The sequence below is a fragment of the Zootoca vivipara genome, chromosome 9 (assembly GCF_963506605.1).
Source record: "Zootoca vivipara chromosome 9, rZooViv1.1, whole genome shotgun sequence".
Taxonomy (NCBI): domain Eukaryota; kingdom Metazoa; phylum Chordata; class Lepidosauria; order Squamata; family Lacertidae; genus Zootoca; species Zootoca vivipara.
Window position 1 is genome coordinate 5,186,169 of NC_083284.1, and position 25,567 is coordinate 5,211,735.

The window sequence follows — 25,567 nt, forward strand, 5'->3', positions numbered from 1 at the left end:
AATTGGACACAAGCAGAGTTACTCTAGAGTAGCCACGACGACCCTCTGACATCTCCCATTAAATATTAGCCAGGAGCCACCTCTGTTGTCTTTTCAGCACCCACTAAAAACCTTCCCATTCCAGCAAGCATTTTAAGTAGAAACCTTTCCCAGTCTACATCTGCACTGGGATTGTTTTTAAGAGACTTGTTGTTTTGTTGTTTACCCCCCTGGGCTCCTTTGGGAAGAACAGTGGGATACAAACTAAATTACTTTTAAAAATATGAATAATAATATCTAGATGCATATTTTGAGATAAAATACATATTTAAATACAGAGTGTGACATTTGGTGCAGATTCCTCCCCTTTTACCTAAACACTGCAGATTAATGCAGAAATGGGACAAAAGACTTATGAGTGAGAAACTGATCCATCCATCCCTAGCATTAGCCCCATAAGCTAATTGGCAAGAAGCATTAATACAAGTCAAACTACAGAAGATAAAGTTCAACAGAAAAACCAGCAGCATACAATTTGCTTTTTCTGGCACAGCGCAGATGAAATCTATGCCACAGGAGGAAAGAACGTATTTATTTCTGAAGCAGCATGAAGTACAGTACTGTTTCCTGGATGCTGCAGGATCTGCTCCAGTTAGCAACTAGAAATTATTCTGCATTTTAAAAAGGGAGCTCCCATTAGCAGCAAAATTAATTGCATTTCTTTGTTTTAGACTCATTTTGCTTTAACATTACTATTGATGAGTGTTCAGCTGGCACAGGAGCTCTATTAGCTGAAACACAATTCAAGACTCAGGATCTTGCAACCTAACCATTCCAAGGTCTGCTCCCAGCGGCAGTAGCCTGGTGTTTGACTTTCTACAAAGAAAGATGCAACTTCAATTTCCCTGGTTTGCTGGGGAGTGACAAAGGGATGGCTGATGGCTCTGCAGTATTGTCCAAGCACCATTTGGACAAAAGAAGTTGGCAAAAGTGGCTTTCTTTCCAGTGGGGCAGCATTCCCCCTAACTCCATATGAAGAAGGGGTGGGTTGAGCCATGACTTTTCATTTTAGCGTGACAGCAAAACGAAGAACAGAAGGAAATATATCCTCACTGAAGTGACCATACAAACGGCACTCATCACTCGGTAAAACTACTGCCATGTGAACTACTATTGGCTTGGGCTTGCTCGCTTCTCAAAGTTAGAAGACAACACGTCCTATTTGGAATGCAGCACCCAGTGAGGCATAAGGTATATTCCAGTGGTTAAATGGGGACAGATGGACGGACGTTTCACCTTGAAACAGCCCAATTTCAAAGACAGCCGTCACAAATATAAAGGAAGTGCATGGCCTGTTTCTCCAGATAGATTATTTCATGGTCTGATATACATTGGAGGACTCTCAAAAGCAGATTTTCGAGGGTCTGCAAGGAAAGGACAGGAAGAGAACCTCCAATGCATGATCTCTACAGGTGCTGCGCTGGGCAAAACCCGTCCTCTCATCCAGCAGAACTCTTTTTACACGCGTATTTGAGTCTCTGAAAGATGCATGTTAAAGACTTTTGTTCTTTTTCTTCCCTGGCTGCTTCTCATTTTTGCTGCAATGGAAGCGCTGTCGGTGACCAAGCTGTGCACTTGACATCTGAATTTTGGTCCGGTGCATTGCAGCTTCACCACCGCTTCTTTTAAGTATTCTGCTGCGAGCCCATTCCCGAACGCTTCAATTGTTTCTGAACGAGAGAGACAGCTCTTTTCTTGGGTTGTCACACAAGCACATATTATTGGATCACTATGGATGCCGCTTCACATATCAAGGTGCAGGCTAACAACTTTTCGCCTTCTCTCCCCTCCCCACCCTGCATCCCATTGTTCCGTTTCATCCTCATTTACTGCATCCAGCAATTTGCTACCTAACTCTACTCCTAAAAATAGATTGCGGTAGATTTTCCATCATTGCAATCAGGCTACAAAATGTTTGTGCTGAACTTCTGGAGAGTTTGTCGCATAGATGTAACGAATGCTTCAACTGATGCTGTGCGGGAATGAGCTGCGAAGAACCGCAGTGGTAGGAAACCTGTTTTGAAGGGCAGAAGGACACCAAGTGGAACCAAGTTCCACTCAGTGGAGACCAATGGTAGGGAACCTCCAGCTCAGCTCATGGGTCAAACTTCAGCCAGGCCATTCTGGGGTAGCCACAACCACCAACCCTACATCTGATTTCATACATTACATCAGGAATGGGGCAGATAAGGCCAAGGTTTTGCAAGATCCACCAGGAGCTTCAATCATGCTCCCACCCTTGCCTTCCCTTGGTTCAAGGAGGGGAAGAAGTTTCCATTCAATAGAGGAAACTGCTCCTCCCTCCCAGCACTGCTTCATTCAAGCTATTAGCTTATTATTCATCTGGGAGTATTTTCTCTGTACAGAGGGAACCGACCTATTCCCAAAATCTGGCCTGCACTCATTGTTTTCCTTATCCTAAAAGGACAGGAGAACAAGTTGCACATGGAGGCATCCCAGGGCTGTTATGCGGCACTGATCCAGCTGCTGCAGGGTCATATAGTATTCTCGGTCTATAAAGGAGCTGCAGCTACAGTCATGTTCTAGCCTGGGGGGCCGAAATGCGTGGAGCACGTGTAGGGGGCCTTTTCCCATGGTGCCACTGCAATTCCAGAATTCCCAACTGAGGTCCCTGTTCATCTGGGTCACTTTCTAGCTGTCAGTAATAAGGGAAGACATTTATATTCTGACAGGTTCCTTGATTGATTTGCACTGTCTTTTTGATCGATGGTTCTTCGCTGCTTGCTCGGATGAGCACTTTGTTATGGGGAGGCTTCTGGTCTATAGTTGCATCATCTTACTATTGTAATGCTTCAGATCTGCTGCTGCTGCTGTTTCACACCTAAATCTGAGATTTTGCACTTTTGGTATAGGGGATTTTACAGGGAATGTTACGGGCCACATGAGGCAATTTTCAGGAAGCAGAGGAGAGTGTTATAGAAACACATAAGGTTCATCAGGGGTATGAACCGCCCTGAGACCTCCAGGTATAGGGCGGTCTATAAATTCAATAAATAATAATAATAAAATAATAGAATTGTAGAATCGCAGAGTTGGAAGGGACCCTGAGGGTCATCTAGTTTAACCTCCTGGAATGCAGGAATCTTAATTAAAGCATCCATGACAGATGGCCAAACAACCTCTGCTTAAAAACCCCCAAGGAAGGAGAGTCTACCACCTTCTTGAGTGAGTCTTTTCCGCAGTCACACAGTTTTTACCTTCAGAAAGCTCTGCCTGAGGTTTACTAAGAATCTCCTTTCATGTAACAGTGGTGTCCAAACTTATTTCAAAGAGGGCCAGATCTGATGAAGTGCCGTGGGGGCCGACCAAAGAGCCAACCTTTTTTATTTTTTTAGGATTGGAGTTGCTGAGCTTTTTATGATTTTACCCCAAGGTTGTTGTCAGGGGACCACCAAGGGTCAGCAGAGAGCCCGGCGAGGCAGGACAAGGGCTCTGGGATGCAAGGAGCTCACAGCACCACCCAGGAGCCAGCAGAGAGTCTGACGAGGCGGTGCCAGGGGTCAGTGAGGCAGCAGGGAGCTCTGTGGAGGGAGAGGTCTCAGACACTAGGGACACTGATCAGCACTTGAGTGGCTCAGGAGGGGAGGGACACGTCATAGCCCCGTCTCCTCAGCAACGTAGGATCTACAACGCAGAGAGGAGAGGAGGAGATTAAGCGCACCCAAGATACTTTGCTGGAGGTGGTCCCGAAGATCGCCACTCCTGGAATCTGACTCAGACTGAGCGGACATGAGAACTTTGCTCTGCCTTATATATAGTTGTATAATAAAACGCTGTACATATGTACCCGTGGAGTCAGTAGTCTTCACTTGTGGAAAGCACAATCAGCGTCCTCACAGTTGTGGAGCTTTTTTTAGGATTGAAGTCTGTTGAAGAACTTTTTTAGGGTTGGAGTTGTTGAGGTTCTTTTTAGGATTTTACCCCAGGAAATAAACTGCCACAGGGGCCAGATAATAATAATAATAATAATAATAATAATAATAATAATAATAATAATAATAATAATTTATTATTTATACCCCGCCCATCTGGCTGGGTTTCCCCAGGCACTCTGGGCGGCTTCCAACAGAAAAATAAAACACGGTAATCTATTAAACATTAAAAGCCTCCCTGAACAGGGCTGCCTTCAGATGTCTTCTAAAAGTCTGGTAGTTGTTTTCCTCTTTGACATCTGTTGGGAGGGCGTTCCACAGGGCAGGCGCCACCACCGAGAAGGCCCTCTGCCTAGTTCCCTGCAACTTGGCTTCTCGCAACGAGGGAACCGCCAGAAGGCCCTCGGTGCTGGACCTCAGTGTCCGGGCAGAATGCTGGAGATGGAGACGCTCCACCTCCGACCTGCGGCGGATTAGGCCCCTGAAATGGACTTTGGAAATCCCTGACTTGAAGCCATTCAAGGCCTACTCTCCAGGGCAAGAGAAAACAAGCTTCCATGTGACAGCTCTTAAGATTACTATCCTACCTCCTCTCAGTCTCCTCTTTTCCAGGCTAAACATACTCGGCTCCTGCAACCATTCCTCATAAGGCCTGGTTTCCAGACCATTTATCATTGCACCTTACCATTTCCAGAAGAGATCTATCTAACCCCTGCTCTCCCCCCACCCCCACCCCCAGTGTTGGCAGCTATCACAGGATAGAGAAAACAGATCCCTACAAAAGCAACATTTTCCCAAATAACAATTTATAAGGAAAATTAAACAATTAGATTATCAAAATAAAAAAAATTCATTCCAGTAGCACCTTAGAGACCAACTAAGTTTGTTCTTGGTATGAGTTTCCGTGTGCATTCACACTTCTTCAGATACACTGAAACAGAAGTCACCAGACCCTTATATATAGTGAGAGGGTGGGGAGGGGTATTACTCAGAAGGGTGGTGGGAATGGGTGATTGGTTAATAAGATTGGGTGGCTGTCTGTAGGCAATGAAAGGTCTTCCTCCCAGAGCTTGAGAAAGAGAACTGTCATTGTTTAGGAGATTATTTTTCAGGCAGACAAAGCCAACCATAAAAGCTTATATAGTGTTTATTGATCACTCACATTCTTATAATAATTTTTGGTTCTGAACAGGCTAAATGCATCTCCTCTGAGATTTCTTTCCATATTAAAATTCACATTTCCTAATTTGTATCTTTGAATTCTTTGTTTCCTCTTCTCTTCTTAAAAATAATTCACTAATCCCGCTGCACATCCAGGAAAGTCTTTTAACAAAATGTGTGCATTGACTGTGTACTCCCCAAATTGTGGGGTGGACCAGGAGAGGTTTCCATATGTTTGAATTTGGTATGCCCTAAATTTCAAGTTGTTATTTGGACTTGCCTGCCATTGGTCCAAAAAACAGTGTGGTTGGGATTTAACACTAGGCCTACTCAGAATAGACCCACTGAAATTAATGAACATGACTAAGTTGGGTCAATTAAATTCAACAAAATTACTCTGAATAAAAATTAGCTTAATTTCACCCTGCATTTTTAAAGTAATACTGCATTATTATTATTTTCTAAAAAGCAAAACCAATCAGAAAAGCTCAGTATGAGTAGGGAAGGGTGGAGAAGTGGAGAAATTATTTGATCTGACTGACACTGTTTCTGAACCCAAATGTTTGACACCACTTACAACACACACCAAGTCCTGGGTGCCAATCAAGTAGAGTCGTACCTTGGTTGTCGACCGCCCTGGAACTCAGACGTTTTGGCTCCCAAACGTCGCAAATCCGGAAGTGATTGTTCCAGTTTGTGAACATTCTTTTGGAACCCGAACGTCCGACGCGGCTTCCGTGGCTTCTGATTGGCTGCAGGAACTTCCTGCAGCCAATCAGAAGCCACAATTTGGTTTCCAAACATTTTGGAAGTCGAACAGACTTCCGGAACGGATTCCATTTGACTTCCACGGTAAGACTGTATAAGATCAGAGTCACTGTCCCTCTGATTGGCTCCAGGAAATCTAGAAATTTCACCTCTTTGTCATGACTGGAAGACATATGTAGCCATTCTATGTACTGTAAGGGTAGCTGAAGTCATTAATCACTATAACAGCTCCTCTTTTGGATGCTTCCTTCACTTAATTCTGCATCTCAATGCCTCCCTGAACATTTTGATTGCAGGGACAATAGCACACATCCCCAGTACAAAATTACTCAATTCCCACCACCAACTGAAGCCAGAAAGTGACGCAGGAGATTTGCATTTCATGGTGGAGCTTGCACTTTTTTTATTTTAAAAAAGTTTTTGTCCCTGTACTGTACACATGCTACTGTTCTGGTTCCACTTATATTAACCGAATGGTGCTTCGAGCAGGGTAAATAGGTATGGGTATTGCATACCCTCCAACATTTCTCTAACAAAAATAGGGACACCCCATTTCCTAATAGTCATTTTACCATTTATATCTCACAAATTTTACTGGGTTGCTGCCGTCACTCTGGACAGCTTCCAACATACAGTATATAAAAACATAATGAAACATTACAGGGAAAACCTTCCCTATACAGGATTCCCTTCAGACGGTTTGGGGGTTGGATAACTCCATACCCTCCAACATTTTTCCAGTGAAAATAGGGGCATCCTAAGGTAAACGGCATTTCCGTGCGCTGCTCTGGTTCGCCAGAAGCAGCTTAGTCGTGCTGGACACATGACCCGGAAGCTGTACGCCGGCTCCCTCGGCCAATAAAGCAAGATGAGCGCCGCAACCCCAGAGTCATCCGTGACTGGACCTAATAGTCAGGGGTCCCTTTACCTTCACCTAAGGCAGGCATGTTCAAAGTCCGTTTCAGGGGCCTAATTCAGCCTGCCGATCGATTTAATCCGGCTCCCATGGCAGTATATGTCCTGGGGTAAAATCCTTTAAAAAGCTCGGCAACTTCAATCCCCAAAAAAGCTCAGCAACTTTCTTCGGCCCTCACACATGTTCACTTCATCAAATCCAGCCCTCTTTGAAAAAAAGTTTGGGCACCCCTGTTCTAAGGAAAAGTGGGATCAAATCAGAAACCAGGACGGCTTCTCCAAATCAGGGATGTCCCTGGAAAATAGGGACACTTGGAGGGTCTGGTATTGTGCAAACCCCTCCAGGCTCTCCAAAATGAACCTCAGGGGCATCAGAAACCCAAATCAGTCCAACAAAATGGACATGTTAATAATACCCGCACCCTCATACAATGATTATTGGGCACGAGACTCAGCTTGTAGCAATGCCAAGGAAACAGAAGTACCACTGACCTTACAATCCTCACTGCAGGTGTTAAGGTCAGAACATACCACCACTAAGTAAGAGTGCCCATCACAGTTATAAGGCTTTCTCATTCAGTCACCAATTGACAGAGCTTTCAAATGAGCTCCGTTCGGACTCAGATGTTTGTGCCACTACGTCGAGCCAAACTACAGAACCGCTAACACACACGGGGAGGAGAACTTTAACACTGGCGCATAAAACTGCTGACACAACACAATCAAAGGAGATTTGAAGCGTTTCCCATTACTAACTTGTCAGATATAGCGAAAAAATGAGCCAAGGTAGAAAGGGGGGGGGCGGCTTTACTTTGTTTGTTTGAACTGAGAGCCATCTGTAAAATTCCACTGCTGGTTTCTACAACTCAACTTCTTTGCTTTTTCAGTTCGGAGGCTTCTAAAACCACCAAGCTTAATCCTCTGAGATCACTACACCCTGTAACAACTCTCACCACTGTGCAAACCGACAGTGGAGGGGAAGGATGGGGATCTGAAACATGAAACTGCCATTCTCATATATTTCTTTGCTGATGATCGACGCCTACAGTGGTTATACAGCATGCAGAAGATGAATTTGCCAATTCTATTTCTAGAAAGGCTCATTCCGCACAGCACAGGCCAAATAAACCAAATTAAAACTGAAACCATAAACAGGACAAACCGATTGCAGACTTGATTAATTTTCTAAATCAGAAATGAACCCTTTTTCCAACAAGTTCCAACAAGAACTTACCCGTCTTCCCCAAAGGAAGCTGACAAACTAACTTAAGCAGACTTCACAATGTGGCTGTCACAAGCCAGAGTGGCTTAAACCGAACCGACTCAGTAAACAGACACTAACTTCAAGTTTGTAAAGAACGGTGATCTACATTTTGCTAACTGTGAATTCTAGAGAGCTTTTTATAGAAGAGATTGCTTAAATGGAGGACGCTGGGAGGGAGGGAGGGACATTCTACACCAATATACTTTTAAAACCAACTGGTGGTTTTGAAGAGAGGTGGAGCAATATTTTAAGGGTGGGAGCTCAGCACTGGCAAATGCACAACTATCAGTCGTACAAAAGAGCATTTATGTGCTTGGAGCTTCCTAAAGGAAACCAGGCAGAAGGGAAAGGAGAGCCAGGAGGACAAGGAAATATTGAAACAGGAACTCCAGGACAAACAAGGGCGAGCGATCAAAGGACCAACATCTAAGATGGATTCTTGCAATGGGCGGCTGTTCCCAGAGAGTTAAAAAGCCTTATATTTGGCCCACAACAGGACAAAAACTTAAACGTCAGTTAACAAAGGAGGGAAAATGCACCAGCACATTAATTAAGCTGCCCAAATTAGGAAGACAAATACTGGCTTCAGGTTAAAATCAGAGAAAAGGAAAGTGACTAAGAATGGGTAAACAGCAAAACAAAAGGAATTACACTGAACATGTAATTTCATCCTATTTCAGTTCTCCACTGTGGGCCAAACTACATGCACCACTAAATGTGCCACTTGGAAGCATATCAGGGTTTTTTTGTTTTTTAATAATGGGTGTGAAGGTCCCTAATTTCCATTGGGACCCTTTTCTCCCCAGTCTGAACGCTAGTAAAAGAAATATATCCTGCCTCGGCTATTAGCTTTAAAGGGAAAGGCAATCATTATAGCCAATGACTCCTTTTTTGGGGGTGGGGGGAATGCACATTTTTCACTCTCCCCAAGTCGATGCCTACATACCGTGTTTCTCATATTTTAAGACATCCCTACAAAATAAGGCATGGCAGGATTTTCAAGACCTGGCGAAATATAAGGCGTACCCCGAAAATAATACATGCTGGTATGGCAGGGCACGCCACGCCAAGTCCCGACCCAGCGGGACCCGTCAAAGGTCTGAGAGGGCGGTTCCAGGAAGCGAGGAAGGAGCAGGCAGCGGCCGACAGCAAGAACCTTCCGAGAGGGAAATCGGGACGACATGCCCAGGCGAGAGACAGGAGGAGGAAGAGGGCAGCGGCAGCTGCAAGCAGGGACCCAGACAAGGAGGCAGCCAGGAGCGCGAGAGGGAGCGCAGCCGGAGCCGGAGGGCGAGGAGGAGCCTCTGGCGTGGGGAAGCCGGAGGGCGGGCCGAAAGGCAGGCCAGGCGGCTGTGGCGGGGCAGAGGATATGCTGGTGGGAGCTGAGAAGGAGGAGGAAGCGGTGCGTGTTTCGGCTCCTCGTGTACTGCAGCGCGGCAGCTCCACCCGGCCTGGCTCCTCCTTCCCTGGCGCGCGCTGAGCTCATGCTGTGCTGCTCTCCCGCCGTCTCTTCCAGCTCAGCCAGAGCCAAGACAAGGACACGGGGAAGGAGGAGGAAGAGGAGGCGGGGCCTCGGCACCCATGGCAGCCTCCTCCGGTTGGGAGCAGCACTACACGGCGGGGAGCCCACCCTTTGCCGGCTCGAGCTCCAAGCCGGCGGCAGGCTGCTGCCTTTGCTGGTTCCCGCTCAGTCGGGGCTCGGCAAAGCGCGCACTTTGCCAAGCCCCAACGGAGCGGGAGCCGGCAAAGGCAGCAGCGCGCGCTTTGCCAAGCTCCAAGCCGACGGCGGGACGCAGCAAGAGCTGCAGCGCACACAGCTTGGAGCCCCAACCCGGCAGGACCCAGCAGCGTGCCTTGCTGAAGCGCCAACAAAGTGCGCAGCAGCCAGTTCCGGGCGCCGAGCCACAGCAGGAAGAGGAGGTAATTTTTTTAAAAATAAGACACCCTCGAAAATAAGCCACAGGCTTATTTTCTTGAGTAAAAATTAATATAAGACAGGTCTTATATTATGAGAAACACGGTATACCTTCCTTTATGTACAACAGAGTCTGGCATTCTCCACATGGCATTTCTGCCACTTGTCGAACTGCAATCCCCCCCTCCTTCCCCTCAAGAATACAAGTTGGCTTGTTTTTTTTACATTCCACCCCACTTCTAAACTTGGGGCAGGGGTAGAGACACCAAGACCAGACATGCAGAGTTGGTTGTACAGTTCCTCTGGCCGTGTTCAGATCCAAACACATGGTAGGCCAAGTTCTTAAAGGGATGATGGGCAGGGATTTGGCCCATCTTTCAACATCCCAACTTGCCAAAGGAGGGCACTGACAGGGAGACTGGCCATACCAGCAAGGAAGGCTACACAAAAACGGCTAGGGGGAAGTGTGATATCACTCACAATAAATAACTCTTGGTCAGGCTTGCTTACTGATTTAATTAGCAAGGACAGCGATACACAGTTCCTGCTTGCGTGCTGCCAACTGGTTAAGGTCACGGAGCCATTGTCCATGTCACTGCTTAAGTCCTTCATGTACCTTTCAACTTGGAGCTTATCACATTCACATCCAATTCATTTGCATCCATTTATTGCTGATTATAATATTTCTTATTCTGTTCGCCACATTTGTTGTTGTTGTTGTTTAGTCGTTTAGTCATGTCCGACTCTTCGTGACCCCATGGACTATAGCACGCCAGGCACTCCTGTCTTCCACTGCCTCCCACAGTTTGGTCAAACTCATGTTCGTAGCTTCGAGAACACTGTCCAACCATCTCGTCCTCTGTAGTCCCCTTCTCCTAGTACCTTCAATCTTTCCCAACATCAGGGTCTTTTCCAGGGAGTCTTCTCTTCTCATGAGGTGGCCAAAGTCTTGGAGCCTCAGCTTCAGGATCTGTCCTTCCAGTGAGCACTCAGGGCTGATTTCCTTCAGAATGGATAGGTTTGATCTTCTTGCAGTCCACGGGACTCTCAAGAGTCTCCTCCAGCACCATAATTCAAAAGCATCAATTCTTCGGCGATCAGCCTTCTTTATGGTCCAGCTCTCACTTCCATACATCACTACTGGGAAAACCATAGCTTTAACTATACGGACCTTTGTAGGCAAGGTGATGTCTCTGCTTTTTAAGATGCTCTCTAGGTTTGTCATTGCTTTTCTCCCAAGAAGCAGGTGTCTTTTAATTTCGTGACTGCTGTCACCATCTGCAGTGATCAAGGAGCCCAAGAAAGTAAAATCTCTCACTGCCTCCATTTGCCACGTTTTACAGACTGCTTTTTGCCATGCATGGTCTCAAAACGGTATTCGGAACTTTAAAATGGAAAGCGTAATGCTGGTGGTCAACGAAAGAGGTTTAAGGACTCTCTCAAGGCGAATCTAAAAAAATGTGGTATAAAAACAGACAACTGGGAAGCACAGGCCTCCAAGCGCTCCAACTGGAGAACAGCCTTTACCAAAGGTGTCATGGGCTTTGAAGATGCTCGAACTCAGGACGAAAGGGAGAAATGTGCTAAGAGGAAGGCACGCTTGGCAAACCCTCACCGTGATTAACTCCCACCCAGAAACCTATGTCCCCACTGTGGAAGGAGGTGTGGATCCAGAATTGGCTCCACAGTCACTTACCGACTCAATGTTAAAACCGTGTTCCTGGAAGACAATCTTACTCAGCTACGAGTGATCACCAAAGAAGAAGAAGAGTGTGAGAGAGAACCCCACCAGTGGGCATGGAGTTCTACAGAAGTCCCCCACAGGGGAGGAAACCCAGGTAGGGATGGGAGATGAAAGCAGTGGCACACACAGCAGGAAGGAGGGCTCATTCCATTATACAAGTACTCTGATCCAAGTTTTTAAAAATGGGATTTGCACTAATAGACTGCTTCTCAAGATGGAGACATTCCACTAGCACCGTCTGAATGGTCTCAGGTTGAAAGACAATAAAAATGCTGTGCCTCCATAAAACCTACTGCATTTAGCTGCCCAGGAAATCTCATAAGCAACAACCGACACAATCTGAATTGCACTAAGGCTGCAGAGTAGTAAGTTAGATCGCAGCAAAAGAGTGATAATGGCAATAGACGATGGCTTCTAGCATACAAATATATACAGTACAGGACCTGAACATTTGTTGGAGTATAGGACATCAACACTAAGCAAACAGAACAGGGTATACAGAACAGCTCCCAGGATATTCCAGTCCTTCTCTAGTGCTTATGTGAATGGAAGGGTCTCTTACCTGTATCTTTATTGGCCAGGTGAAGTTGCTCACGTAGACAAAGAAAGTGATGTTGGGATTGTTGCGGAAGTCAAACTTCTCATTGGAGAAGCTGTCCTTGTACTCCTTGATTTGGCTCTTTGAAACCACCGGAATCTCCTCCCCTGCCTGGGTGCCAGCTGTTGGGAGTATTTTAAAAGAAACATTCTCATCTGTCGGGAGTGAAGATTTTCAGGCTCAGGTTCAAATCCTCACTTAGCCACAAGGCTTACTTGGTGGCCTTGAGCCCTCTCAAACTAATCTACCTCAAAGGATTGTTGGAAGGGCAAAATGGGTTGGGGGGGGGGAGGGGAGCCCTTAGGGCAAAGCCAAAATATAACTGAAATGAAATAAAGATATACGTTTTTGTGCAAATCCTTAGTAACAGTACAAGGGGTGCTCTTAAATTATACAGCAGCGCTAGTTGATAAAACAAATTATTCTGTTTCAACAAGGCAGTACTGAGCTCAGTTTCATTACTGCGATTAAGAAACCCACAAACAACTGTTGCATACAAAATTAACATTTCGGCTGCCAACGCAAGCATTCAAGATCTGGAAATCGGATAAACTGTTCTACTTCGTTTCTCAGATTATCTTTAGAGTGAAGTTATGCCTCAATATACAGACTATTACACGGCACAGCAGCCTTCTAAATCCCTAAGTCGCCCATAGGGTATCTGCATATAAAGAGGCTATAAGCCAGAACTGGCTGCCTGATCCGCAAGCCGCCTCTTGCCACCGGCTGAGTTTGCTGTGCACCAACTGTGTGAGAAAGACAATCTGTCTAGCTAAGGAGGAAAAAGGAAAGGTGGAAGCTCCGGCACAGACAGTCTATGTGGCAAGATGAAGGGGAGCAAGCAGAGAGAAAAGCAGGAAGCAGAACAACAAGGAGCCGGAAGTTGAGGGATGGAGGGTGCCAAGAGGCAATGGAAGGAGTCTGGGCGGTAGAGGAAGCTTTTCAAGGCCAATGAAGGAGCAAGGTCGGAGGGGGACTGGTCTCTGGTTTAAATATGCCACCACTGCTTTCCAGACATTTCTAGTTCAGACACTGGGCATTTGGAAACGGAAATAATTGTCCTCACCTGCAAAACTCGTTGACCACGTGATGTTGAGGTTGAAGTTTTTAGAAGCATTGATAAACATGTCCAGGTCTCTGTTTTGCTGATTTCAGGGAACAAAGAAAGAAGCACAGATTAATGGCTTACACACAGAGAGAGAGAGCAGCTTCCGTCAAGTTTTGCCAGCACTGCTTGGGCAAGAACAAAGGCATGCCAAAATCCCCCTAAAACAGCCCAATAGGATTCAAGCTTACCTGTGCCACATTAAAACACAGCACTGATTAGTTTCTGTTTGCCAAATATTTTTGCTTTTTCCCCTTTATTTCAGGAAGTGGGAACATAGAATCCAAAATCCTACCATTTTACCCTGTGTTCAGAAGACAGGGAGATTCTGAGTTGCACAGAATACCACTTTATTCGAGACAAGAAATCAAAGAGGCTTTTTAAAAATAAAAAATAAAAAGCAAGCAGAAAACCCCACACTGGGTTATGCATACACTTGTTCTCTGGCATTCCCAAAGTCATTTCCATAATAATATCCCAAGGAGCCACAGAAGGCGCTACTAAGTAAATTAGCCTTCCTTCAGCCTGGTCTGCAAAGAGAAATGTCCAATATGAAGTCAAGCAGCAGCAGGCCAGAGACTAAACCTGTGACTTCCTATAAAGGCAAGATAAAATTAAGAGATTCCAGTCACACTATGGTCAGGCTAGCGCTCCCTATAATAAACTGGGCTCAGCCATTCTGAGCGGTCAACACAGAATGGCAAAGAACAGCAGGCACAGAGGGTTGGAACTACAAAGACGCATGGGGACAGCCATAGCAGAAACGTACCAGGGCTTTGCCCTCGAAATGCATTATTTCAGTGTGATACCTGGAACCAGGGCCATGTCACCTTTTCTTAAGAGAATATTGAGCTGGTCTTTGACCATAATAAATTATGGTGATGATGCTGATAATGTAGAGAATATCTATTTTCAGGGGGGGAAAGTCTATTTTCCTAGACCAGCTCTCAATTAGCCCTTAAAGGCACCTGCCTCCTACTGGTTAGAGCAGGAGCCACAGATATATCTGGATCACTGCATGGAGACAAATACCCATTTGTAACTAAAAGTGTATTTCTTTAAAATAATAATAATAATAATAATAATAATAATAATAATAATAATAATTGACTGCTCCTATGGATCCTCTGCAGTGATGCCATGATGTCAATATGGTTGTGTGGCTCCCTAATAATTATTGGATTTTGCCATGATTAAAACAAATTTAAATTTAAAAACTTATTTTGTTTTTAAAATTACCAACTGTTCTCATGTGCCCCCCCCTCCTGTGATACTGTGGTGTCAAAAGGTTTTTGTTAAAACTAGAGGACCCCTCCCAAATTTGTCCATTAAAAAAAAAGGTTTTGGTGGGTTTTGGTTTTGGTTTTAAACTGACTTGCTTATGCCAAAATGTTTTTTGTGATCCCCCTATCCCCCAAGTTGGGTGTTTTTTATTTAAATAAGAACCATGCCCACATTTACACATCTGTGACACATACTCTTATATTACTGTCCCCTCAAGGATTGGCCATGCAGCCCTTGGCCTAGAAATGTCAGCCCCAAGGCCACAGGGCTTCACACGCAGGAGTATAAATTATCAATTACAACAGTCGCTGGAAGCTGACTCTCAGTGTAACTGCAAGTTTTAAAAATAATTAAAATTTTATAAAATTCAAAACCAGCCATTCCTTACAAATGGCTATACAGCAACAAACTCCATGGCTAATTACACGTATGCCTTGAGGTCATCAATTTATCTCAACTCGAGTTCCCCAACACTAGGAACAGAACTGCAGGAGCTTCTCACACAGTGCAAAATGAGCACAAACTGGCACTGAAAGGAGTCTGCATGCCGTCTTGTTGTGGGCGGGGGGGAGAGAGAGAGAAGAGTCGGTCTCTGCATACAGCCTACTGACCGTCAGCCAGAGAGAACCAGGGCGTTTTAATAAACAACGTGAAATGCAATTGGGATAATTTACTAACCTCTTCGGGCGTCGCTACGAAATTGATTGCCGTGTAATAACGATCATCTTCTTGCGAAAGGCTGAAGGTGAACTGATAGTCGATGAGGAGAGTGTCTATATAAAAGTACACAAATTGGAGTTAGGTGCCGCCATGGCATGAAGCCAGAGTCAGCCCGAGGCAGGAAGTTTGCTACTTGCTAGGATATAAATACGAGCCTGTTGCACGGCTGGCCCTTGCACGTGAGCAGGAAAGGCAGAGAGTGGGGAGTGCAAGCGGATGCAGGGCAGCAGCCAAGAGTAGAGGCCAGGTTAGCCTTGCCCAACCCACTGCAGGCCCATCTAGCCACCTGCTCTCTACGTCTCAACTCAGCAAATGCAGCGCAAGGATGACAATAGTAATGGGCTCCTCAAGCATGACTCAAATAATACAAGGGAAGCCTCTGAAAAACCTCGCGCTACACACATGTGGAATGTTGTTTTTGCAGTATGTTGCATCCGCCACCATTATGCGCAAGGAGCCTGGGCTCAGGTCACGGAACAACACCTGGCATCTTCTCTGCTGGTTTTTCACCACTTCCTTAAGTCTTGTTTGTTCTTGTAGGCATTTAATTTATCTGGTTAATCCTTCATTTAGTTTTTATCTGCCGCTCTGTTTGCATTTTAGTTTTTAATTGGTTTTTAATGCCTTGTTTGATCGTTTTAAATTGTTTATGATTGCATTGTTAGCGTCTATTAGAGGAAAAGGTGGGATGAAAATAGGCTCAGGCAAACAAACGGTTTGCATTCGCACAGCTATCTTTCTTTTCTTTTCTCTCTTTTGCTTTCAAGTGCCTCCTTAACACGTATCTGCTCGCTCCAACTGGCCCTCTTCTGTTTTTACAGCCTTTCCATTAATGTGACTTGACTTTATTATTAGATTGCAAGCCGACAGGCAAGATCGGAACTTTTAACTTCTTTTCAAGCACCTACAAATGTGAGTTGGGTGGAGATGCGTGTGCACGCACAATAAAAAAACACCTAATTAATTCCACTGGAGGGTTTTGATCCTTATGCTTTATCCAATGGCAAAAATAATGACCAGGGTGCTTCAGGAGAATTCAGCAACCCCTTACACATATCTCTAAGTACAGTGATACCTCGCAAGATAAATGCCCTGCAAAACGAATTTTTCGCAAGACGAATGCATTGAAATTTAATTAATGCGTTCCTATGGGGGGATTTCAATGCATTCCTATGGGAAACCGCGATTCGCAAGATCAATTTTTTGCAAAACGAATTGACTTACGGAACGAATTAAATTCGTCTTGTGAGGCACCACTATATCTTTATTTAAATGCATTTTTATGGACATAATATGGCACAGCTTTTCTGAATGTCATGGGTTGCGGAACAGGACTCTGAATCACCAAACTGTCTAGACCAGCTTCTTACAAATATCCATTATGAGAAGCCTGCCGTCAACTATTAAAGCTTGCTATTTCAATCTTAGCATCAAGTCCATCATCTCTGCAGCTCCCCTAGACATGCACCTTCCTTCTCTTTCCCTTCACCCTTCTCCTGTCGACGCCCTCCCCCCTCTCCTTTCTAGGACCCTTCTGCTTCTTGCCTCCGGAAGTTCCTAACCACCTCTTGAGAAGGCAAGAGCAAACTGGATGGAAGAGCAATTGCACCTACAGCCCCTCAAGCCAAGACTGAAGCCACTTTTGTCAACTGCAGTCTAAAATGCTGAACTGCAGCTCATCAAGGAACGGCAGCTCTGGGTGCATCCACTTAGGGAAGTAGAAAGAGAGACAGACCTCATTCCAAGGGGGACTGTCAGAAATGATCAGGCGAGAAGATGCCAACCATTTTAGACCCATGGGCACATCTGCAAACCCAAGGAAGTGTCACAGGAGCCACACTTACACACAATGACTAAGCACACACTGCAACCTATTCTGTTGGCTACAGATCTAATTTCAGCGTGGAGAGTACTAGTGGGTGCCAGGGACAGGTGCACGGGTACCCCATGGTAACCCCTGGATTAGAGAACCCACACACATTATTTATATAGCACAATTTGTGTGTTTGGCATGAGGAAATGGCAATAGAAATTAGTGGAGGGCAGGGGGGGGGACACAGACTGAGGGGTGCAGGAAGAACTGGAGGCAAAAAAAGGAAGTCACTAAGGGGAGGGAATGAACAGACTGAGAGAGAATGGGGTTGCCCCTACAAATATATATACAGTCGTACCTTGGAAGTCGACTTCCAAAACGTTTGGAAACCAAAGCACGACATCCGATTGGCTGCAGGAAGCTCCTGCAGCCAATTGGAAGCCGTGGAAGCCCCGTCGGACAGTCGGCTTCCAAAAATAGGTCACAAACTGGAACAGTCACTTCTCGGTTTGCGGCGTTCGGGAGCCAAAACATTTGAGAACTAAGCTGTTCAAAAAACAAGGTACGACTCGTGTGTGTGTGTGTGTGTGTGTGTGCGCGCGCGCACACACGGGGGGGAGAGGGAGAGAGAGAGAGAGAGAGAGAGAGAGAGAGAGAGAGAGAGAGAGAGAGAGAGAGAAGCTCCAGAATAAGCAGCAGCCAACATAGAAAGAAGCATATTGTTCTCTCCTTTTTATACGTCTTTGAGCTCATTTGCAGCAAGTTGCTGATGTACAAGTACCAAGTTTACATACAGGCAAAAGAAAAACCATTTTCACTCACAGTAGCACGTTCCTTTGAGAGGATTGCCTTGGTATCGGTTTTCGACCTCACACCTAGAAGAAAGAGCATGAGCAATGTTGACCTTCTGCCTTAATTTTCCCTTGAGCTTGAAATTGTAATGTTTGTTTGTTTTCTTTTAAGTCACATCCAGCATGAACCAGGAAGAAAACCACTTCTTATTAATAATAAAACAGCTTAATAATAAAACAGCAGCATGCAAAGAGACGAAAGAACAAACAACTCGGGACCAACAGAGGCGACCCAAACCCGGTGAAAGAGTAATGAAACTGAAATCTGGAACACATTTGAGAACCTTGCCACTCACTTTAAAAGTTACCTAAAATAATCTTAGAAACTAGCTGGGAATAAGCAATACAAGAAACCACAGGCGGTGGAGAGCTAGGGAAACGATGGTTCATTTCACTACATGTTTTGTAGAGCATGGAAACTGTTTGAAGCAGAAACAGTTTATTTTTTCCTGAGCATCAAAAAGAGAAACAAAATAAAAAAATTCCTTCCAGTAGCACCTTAGAGACCAACTAAGTTTGTCATTGGTATGAAAAGTGTGCATGCACACGAAAGCTCATACCAATGACAAACTTAGTTGGTCTCTAAGGTGCTACTGGAAGGAATTTTTTATTTTGTTTCGACTACGACAGACCAACACGGCTACCTACCTGTAATCAAAAAGAGAAACCATCTTAATGTAGGCATTTATTTTTCTAGCACCTATTTCCTGCTATTATTTCCCATGCACTGCTGCTGAGATTGCACCAGTTTTCATTTCCTGCTTAGAGCTTCTTTCTAGAGTGACCTCCAGGCAAATGGGCAGCAAAACGCAAATGTGCTAATGTCACAATGCTACATAATCAATCAGATTTGGTTATACGCCAATATCTCTCAGAGCAAAGAAAGCCAATTAAGAGTGTGAGCAATGCTTCGTGGACTGGTCACCCTGGTTATCACAGCCAATAATACATTATGTATTGAACGTGATGTCTTTGAGGACAGATGGGCTATTCGTGACCCTGCTTCCTGAGTAGGGGAACATTTTTACCCTTTCCCAGAGTCTCTCAACTGGTGGGTGGACTTTCAGTGCTGACAAAACAGTGCTCAAGCAAACACACCCACCCCTCAAATCTAATAATTTTCAATCACATAACCCTGAAGCTCACGTATCTTGAAAGCAGTGGTGGGAATAAGATTCTTAAAATGTATATTGTGTCACGCAAGTAATTTCATAGGACTCCAGACTAAGAGCAAGATCCTAGTTCCACAGCTCCACAGATCAACTTTTTAAAAGCAGGATTCAGGGTTTATAAAGTAGGATTGCTTTCTTCTTCTGAGCTGCAGAAGCCTGGGCAGGTTTAATCTCAATGGTGGGCTAAGCGTTCACTGTAAGAACATAGCATGAGAACAGACTGCTGCATCAGGCCAATGGCCCCTCTAGTCCAGCACCCTGTTCTCACAGTGGCCAACCAGATGTCTGTGGGAAACCCGCAAGCAGGATTCGGGCACAGGAGAAACGCTCTCCCCTCTTGTGGCTTCCAGAACCTGGCATTCAGAAGCATTGCTGCCTCCATCTGTGCATCACACCAAATAAAACAGCACCATGACACATTCTGCTTCAACCATGTTACCCAAACCTGTCACCGCACCCCATCCAGTCCTCTATTTTATTGCGGGCATATGCAGCAAGATGCCACTGATGTATTGATAGTGCAATTGAAGTGGTTATCTATATATAATGCTCCCTCATTATCAAACACACAATTTAACTCCACCCATCCCATTGTTGGTGTTCACGCCTCCCCCAATTCCACCTGCCCCTTTTTGCCTGAGGGCAGGTTGGTTGCCCTATGGAGCCACCATGCTTTCATTGGCACAGTTTTTGTGTTCCTGCAATCAGGCTGCAGTGGCTGTGCTAAAATGTGCATCCTTGCAGAAAAAGAAACAGGAATGCCACCACATGGCATCAAGGAGAAGTAGGGGGGGGGGAGAGAGATACAGCTACATGAGCTTCGCTTCTGGCCCCAAATGAAAGTCAGTTGTGCTCTGGTGTCAAGCCACCAGACTTTGATTTTTTAAGCTTTCCTTTTTTTATGCTCAGGCTGTGATTATTTGCGAAACCTTTGCTCGTTTACACACACAAAAGCCACCCCACGGGAACGACTGTATCCAGCATCAACAGGAAGCACTTGGGAGCGGCTACAACACAAATAAGTGGATTTACTTTGGTGCCTTGAGAGGGCACCCTAGCGCTCCATTGCAGCAAAAGCTGGATCCCACACCCCAAGTTGGAACATTTGTGGCGTGAAAAGGTTTCAGTAGGGAGCTATGGGCCATGCACTGATTGCTCACAAAGCAGTCTGACTGCCCTGAAACATTTGTGGACACAAACAGTATTGAATGCAGGAGTGTGTAGAACCACCCCAATACCATCAAGAGCACAATGAATGGACAATAAAAAGAACATATAGAAAGGCTGACTCACAGCTGACACTCCTCTCCTTTGATTCCTTTTGTGGTGCAAAAACACTTCCCTGTGTTTGCGTTGCAGATAGAAGCATGGCCATTGCACTTGCAAGCTGCAAGATAAACAGTTTTTTTTCTGTAAAATGAATACTGATAGATCAATTAACAAGCAATTAAGCTGTTCACATTGTGCGTGGCTTTCCACTTAAATGCCTTTAATGCGCATTTATGACAGGACACAAAATACTGCTTGTTGCACAAATTTGCAAGACCGCACTTGATTGAGTAGTACCCTGAATTTCATCTCCCCGCCTATACAGACAACCCCTAGATGAGAGCTAAAACCAAAGGTAGTTCAGCAGCCTTAGCAAAAGGCGAGGAGGAAAGCAAGATCTTATCACATTTCAGGCATGAATGAGTGGCACAGGGATCATCTCTACAGACTCAATGTCTTTGTTAAATGAGTCAACGATTGGGAAACGTGTTGCTCAGACTTTCAGTCCATATTTGAAGTAGACCTGCCACAACTAATATTATGATCCATACCCCTGTGAAATGCTTCTTTAAGTTCAGTTATATGACAAGTGTAATAAAATATCACTGATGTTACAGTTCTTTGATTGGTAATTATCAATTATTCTGTAAGAGCACAGAACAGACACAGAATATGTATAAAATGTAGAATTCAGCTTTCTGGGAATCTTAACTTTGCTTTTTAAATGGTTCACACCCCTAGAGGCTGGGAAGATATCCTTGGAAATATGTAAGTGAAACCTGCTGAATTCTCTCCAAAAAGGCTAGATGAATAAAATTCTCAATGTTTGGATAGCTTCAGTGCCCTGGCAAAACATGAATAAATTATGCAAAGAAGCAAAACCATAGCGTTCAGTGAAATCATGTAAATTTGCTCATTTTGTGCAATTTACAAATTGCAGAAAATAAGTTTTCTTGGCACAGAATTTTGCACAGTCCACACACAGCCTCGATCATTACGGCCCGCATACTAGCTGTTTAAGAAAAAGGTCAGGCAAAAATGAGCGGGGACCAGGGGAGGAAATGCAATTGCTCAGCAGTGGGGAAGATGGATGGAGAACCCAACTTACGTTGACAGGTGCCTCCATTTGTGGGGTCTCCATAGTAACCGGAGATGCAGGTTTCACAGTGCTTGCCAGTCGTCAGGTTCTCACACCTCTCGCAGATGCTCTCGTTGACACATCTACTGTGCCCGTTACACTGGCAGGCTAGAAAACAAAAAGGGACGCTCAGCACATCTTTCGCTCTCTCCCATCCATCTCGTTATTTGTCACCACAATTTTGATTGCCTGGTGTTTTAGGGTAAGTAACAGCAGGTTCACACCAGACCAGGTGGTGTTGCTTTCCAGTGATCCAGGATAAGCACCAGAGCATCTCAGCAAGGCTCTCCTTCCCAGGGTGGACTGGAGTGCACACCTTCAGCAGCCACAACATTCAGCACTTAACTGTGCTGGAGAAACTCTCTGGTGTCACAGGTGATTGTGTATCACCTGTATCTGTACTCAAATAATTCTACTGGACATTAGAATTAATGGAGGGAGCACATGCAGAAATTTGCTCTTTTTATGTTGACTCATCTGCCCAAAGACTAAGGCATTTATACGTGTCGTTTTGTTTAACTACACAGCATGAAATTCAAAGGATCATCATAATCTGGAGGTGAAACTCAAAATTATGATTGAAACTCTGTGTTTGAAACACTTGTGCCCCCTTTTCCTATCTTGCTGGTGCTGAACTGCTTGATATCTGCAGCCACTGTTTCCTTTGATGGCCTCTGCTTTGGGAGCCATTCCACCACCTCTATTCTTCTCCAGTCAATTTGGGCTCCTGTTCTGAATGTGATGATATCACAGTACAATCTAGCAAATCAGATTTAGCTATGTGCTGACATCAGTATATGAAAACTATCAATAAGGGCACTAGCTTCTTTCTGGTCACAGTAAGCCTAGCCAATCATGAATCACTGGAAGAACTGGAACATTTCTCTGCTCTTTCACAACACCAACTCTTCTCTCCCCCAAAAAACAAAAAGAAAAAGCAGCCAAGGAAGAGAAGCTTTGGATTCCAATAAACTGTTCTTTTCCCTGCCCCCATTCCAGGTGACATTAACCCTTATATCTATTTCTATTTTATTGTAACTATTTCCCATAAGGCTGCAGCAGGGGAAGATATGGGACTGCAGGGCTGCCGCGCCAGCTCTGGTGAGCGACTAGATCCGTTGGGCTCCTCTTCTCCCACCAACTGTTGAACTTCAACGTGGTCCTTTTAAGAACTTCATAACTGTTGTCTGAATTTGCTTTTCCCTCTGTCTTTCCTACTGCAACATGTCTTTTAGGCTGGAAAACTGTGGGCAAGGACTGCCTCATTTATTATGGAAGGCACTCAGGGAGTCTTTTAACTAGACAAAGGATTAAACACTATAAACAAGCAAACTGAGTGGCAGACTTCTTACATTCCCCTACATTATAAACGTTAAGTTTACATTCTCTGAAGTTCTCCCTTAACACAGCTAACAACTCAGCACTCCTCAGGAATAGGCACCATTACCTGGTTCCATTTTCAAGAAACTGCACACAGTCACCGAAAGATTAAGATTATTTAAGAGATTAAGATTATTTAAGAGATAGCTGATCTCCACATCAAATGTGCACTCCTAAATAAGTTACCTGGACAGTGAATAAAGGACCAGTTGTATTTGTTCTCAGCCAGGCACATGCTAACATCAAGGACAGGCTCTAGGTAGGGTTTTCCTGTTGCTGGTGGAGGTGAAGGTGGCATCTTTACTGGACCTCTGGAAGAGCCTTCAGTGCACTTTCCCTTGCCTGTATTACTGGGATCCGTACACCAGCCACAGCCAGGCTGCTCCAAACAGTGCCCACAAGTGAAGTAGCCAGAACAGTTTTCAGCTGCGGAAATAAAGAGAACTTCCAGGTTAAGAAAAGAAGCCAACAGTGCTTTAAGGCAGCACACCAGGGTCTGAACATCCTCCCGCTTGCACACTCCCTTGTTCGCATTCTGTTTCGATCCAGGCTGCCTCCAAGAAGTCAGAGTTTTCCATTAAAGCTGAATGAGCAACGTACAGTCTGCAACCTGCCTTCTAAACAGCAACTGGGAAGCGTACAGTCATACCTCATGTTGCGTTCCCTTCAGGTTACGTCTTTTCAAGTTGTGTCCCGCGGCAACCTGGAAGTACCGGAATGGGTTACTTCCGGGTTTGCCGCTTGCGCATGCGCAGAATCGCGAAATCGCGCCATGCGCGTACGCAGACACAGCGCTTCTGGATGTGAATGCTTCGAGTAGCGGACATGCCTCCGGACGCATTACGTCCTCAACTCAAGGTTCCACTGTAATGTGAAGTGGGCTTATTGTTTTTTTGTAGGTTAGAACTTTCCAAATATCAATAATGCAATCATAAATAAAGATGAGGGGAATTTTAAAACAGGGCCTGGGTTGCATCTGGGTAGCCCGGTAAATATTGTGCAGGGAAACTGGTGTTGGAGGCTTCACCTGGAATTCTACCGGCTGGAGGCAGTAGCCTGGCAGGATGCAGACAAATGAGAGCCTCAAAAGTCCTACTCAACATGGGGATCCTAACATAGTGCCCCCGGATTTAGACCACTGTAACTTGCCCACAGCCACCCTGTTAATCTGGGGTGAAGCTTTGGGATCCTGTTGTCCTCAGTCCAACAACGAGCACACACACAAGTAAAATTCCTTCTCCATTCCAACAGAAGAGTATAATAAAATCTGTATACCCCCTTCCTCCATAGATCTCAGGGCAGTTCGATAAGATAAAAGTGCAAAATACAGGCAGCAACCATTTCACGCAGGGGTTCCATTCCCAGGCCCTGTGTGTGCAGCAGAGCACATATAAACGCACCCCACCCCGTTATACCCCCCTTCTGCCATCTTCCAGGTCCAAAAGATTGTGCTTCAATTGGATGCCCCCAAAAGAGTCACTGCCTGTACATAAATAAATAAAAGCAACTACCACCTTTATGGAACTGCCCCTACACAACCACTGTTGAGATCCCCATCAGCCAAGGGATTGCTTACGTGGACAGCTGCTCACGGTATGCCACTCCATGCACTGGCCATAAGGGAAAGAGGCCACATAAGCACTGGAGTCCACACACTGTTTCTTGTTGCTGCACCACATACACTCAGAGTTGCTGCTGGTACATTCGCTGCACACCGTTCTCAAGCCACAGGGGGTACGGCACTGCTTGGCACTGTGGTTGGCTGCGCATTAAACAACAACAAAAGGATTAGTGCAAGCAGCTTTTACCATACGAGACATTTACAAGCCTTTTTTTCTTTTCTTCCACCTATTCCTTGAAGCAAAAGGTAACACTACATTGTTGGTGAAAAGAATCCAACTTTCTCCTCCAGAACCCCCGAAAGGCTGCCGAATCCTGACACTGCTTCTTTGTCGGCATCACTATGGTCCTTCCGGTTCTTTACTAACAAAGCTCTTATCCATCCAGGAAGCTACTGTAGCCCTCTTGCTGACAGACTTCTTTCCGCACCCCGGACAATTCAAAACAGCTCTCGAGTTCAACTCTGTGCCTGATTATCCATTTAATTTCTCCTCAAGGCTTTAGCCCTTGAAGTCACACTCTGCCGAAACGCCAAGGTTCTTCAAGATATCCACAACTCCCTAGACTTTAAAAGCTAGAGCTCACATTTTGATCAGCAGTGGGATGGTGTCAAAGGACTCCACAAAACTAAGTTATCACCACAGTGGAACAGACTCCCTCAAGAGGTGGTAGACTCTCCTTCATTGGAAGTTTCTAAGCAGAGGTTGGATGGCCATCAGGCATGGATGCTTGAGCTGAGATTCCTGCGTTACTTCCTACATTCCTGAGTCAGACAACTGATACATCTAGCTCAGTGTTTTCCACACTGACATAATTAATAATAAATAAATAATAGTAATAATAATAATAATAATTTATTATTTATACCCCAGTCACTCTGGGCGCCTTCCAACAAAATATTAAAATACAGTAATCCAT

General features: G+C 45.0%; 1 protein-coding gene across 2 annotated transcripts in view; it reads right to left on the minus strand.

The window, feature by feature from the left end:
- ATRN (attractin) overlaps positions 1 to 25,567 on the minus strand; it is a 161,917-nt gene that overhangs the window by 52,207 nt on the left and 84,143 nt on the right. For both annotated transcript variants that reach the window (XM_060278333.1, XM_035101162.2), the window contains exons 17-24: positions 24,606 to 24,791; positions 23,216 to 23,455; positions 21,620 to 21,757; positions 20,536 to 20,629; positions 18,042 to 18,094; positions 15,365 to 15,459; positions 13,364 to 13,442; positions 12,262 to 12,419 (exon numbers count right to left, since the gene is read on the minus strand). In XM_060278333.1, the coding sequence (XP_060134316.1) occupies positions 12,262 to 12,419; positions 13,364 to 13,442; positions 15,365 to 15,459; positions 18,042 to 18,094; positions 20,536 to 20,629; positions 21,620 to 21,757; positions 23,216 to 23,455; positions 24,606 to 24,791 (1,043 nt within the window). The remainder of the gene's footprint in view (positions 1 to 12,261; positions 12,420 to 13,363; positions 13,443 to 15,364; positions 15,460 to 18,041; positions 18,095 to 20,535; positions 20,630 to 21,619; positions 21,758 to 23,215; positions 23,456 to 24,605; positions 24,792 to 25,567) is intronic.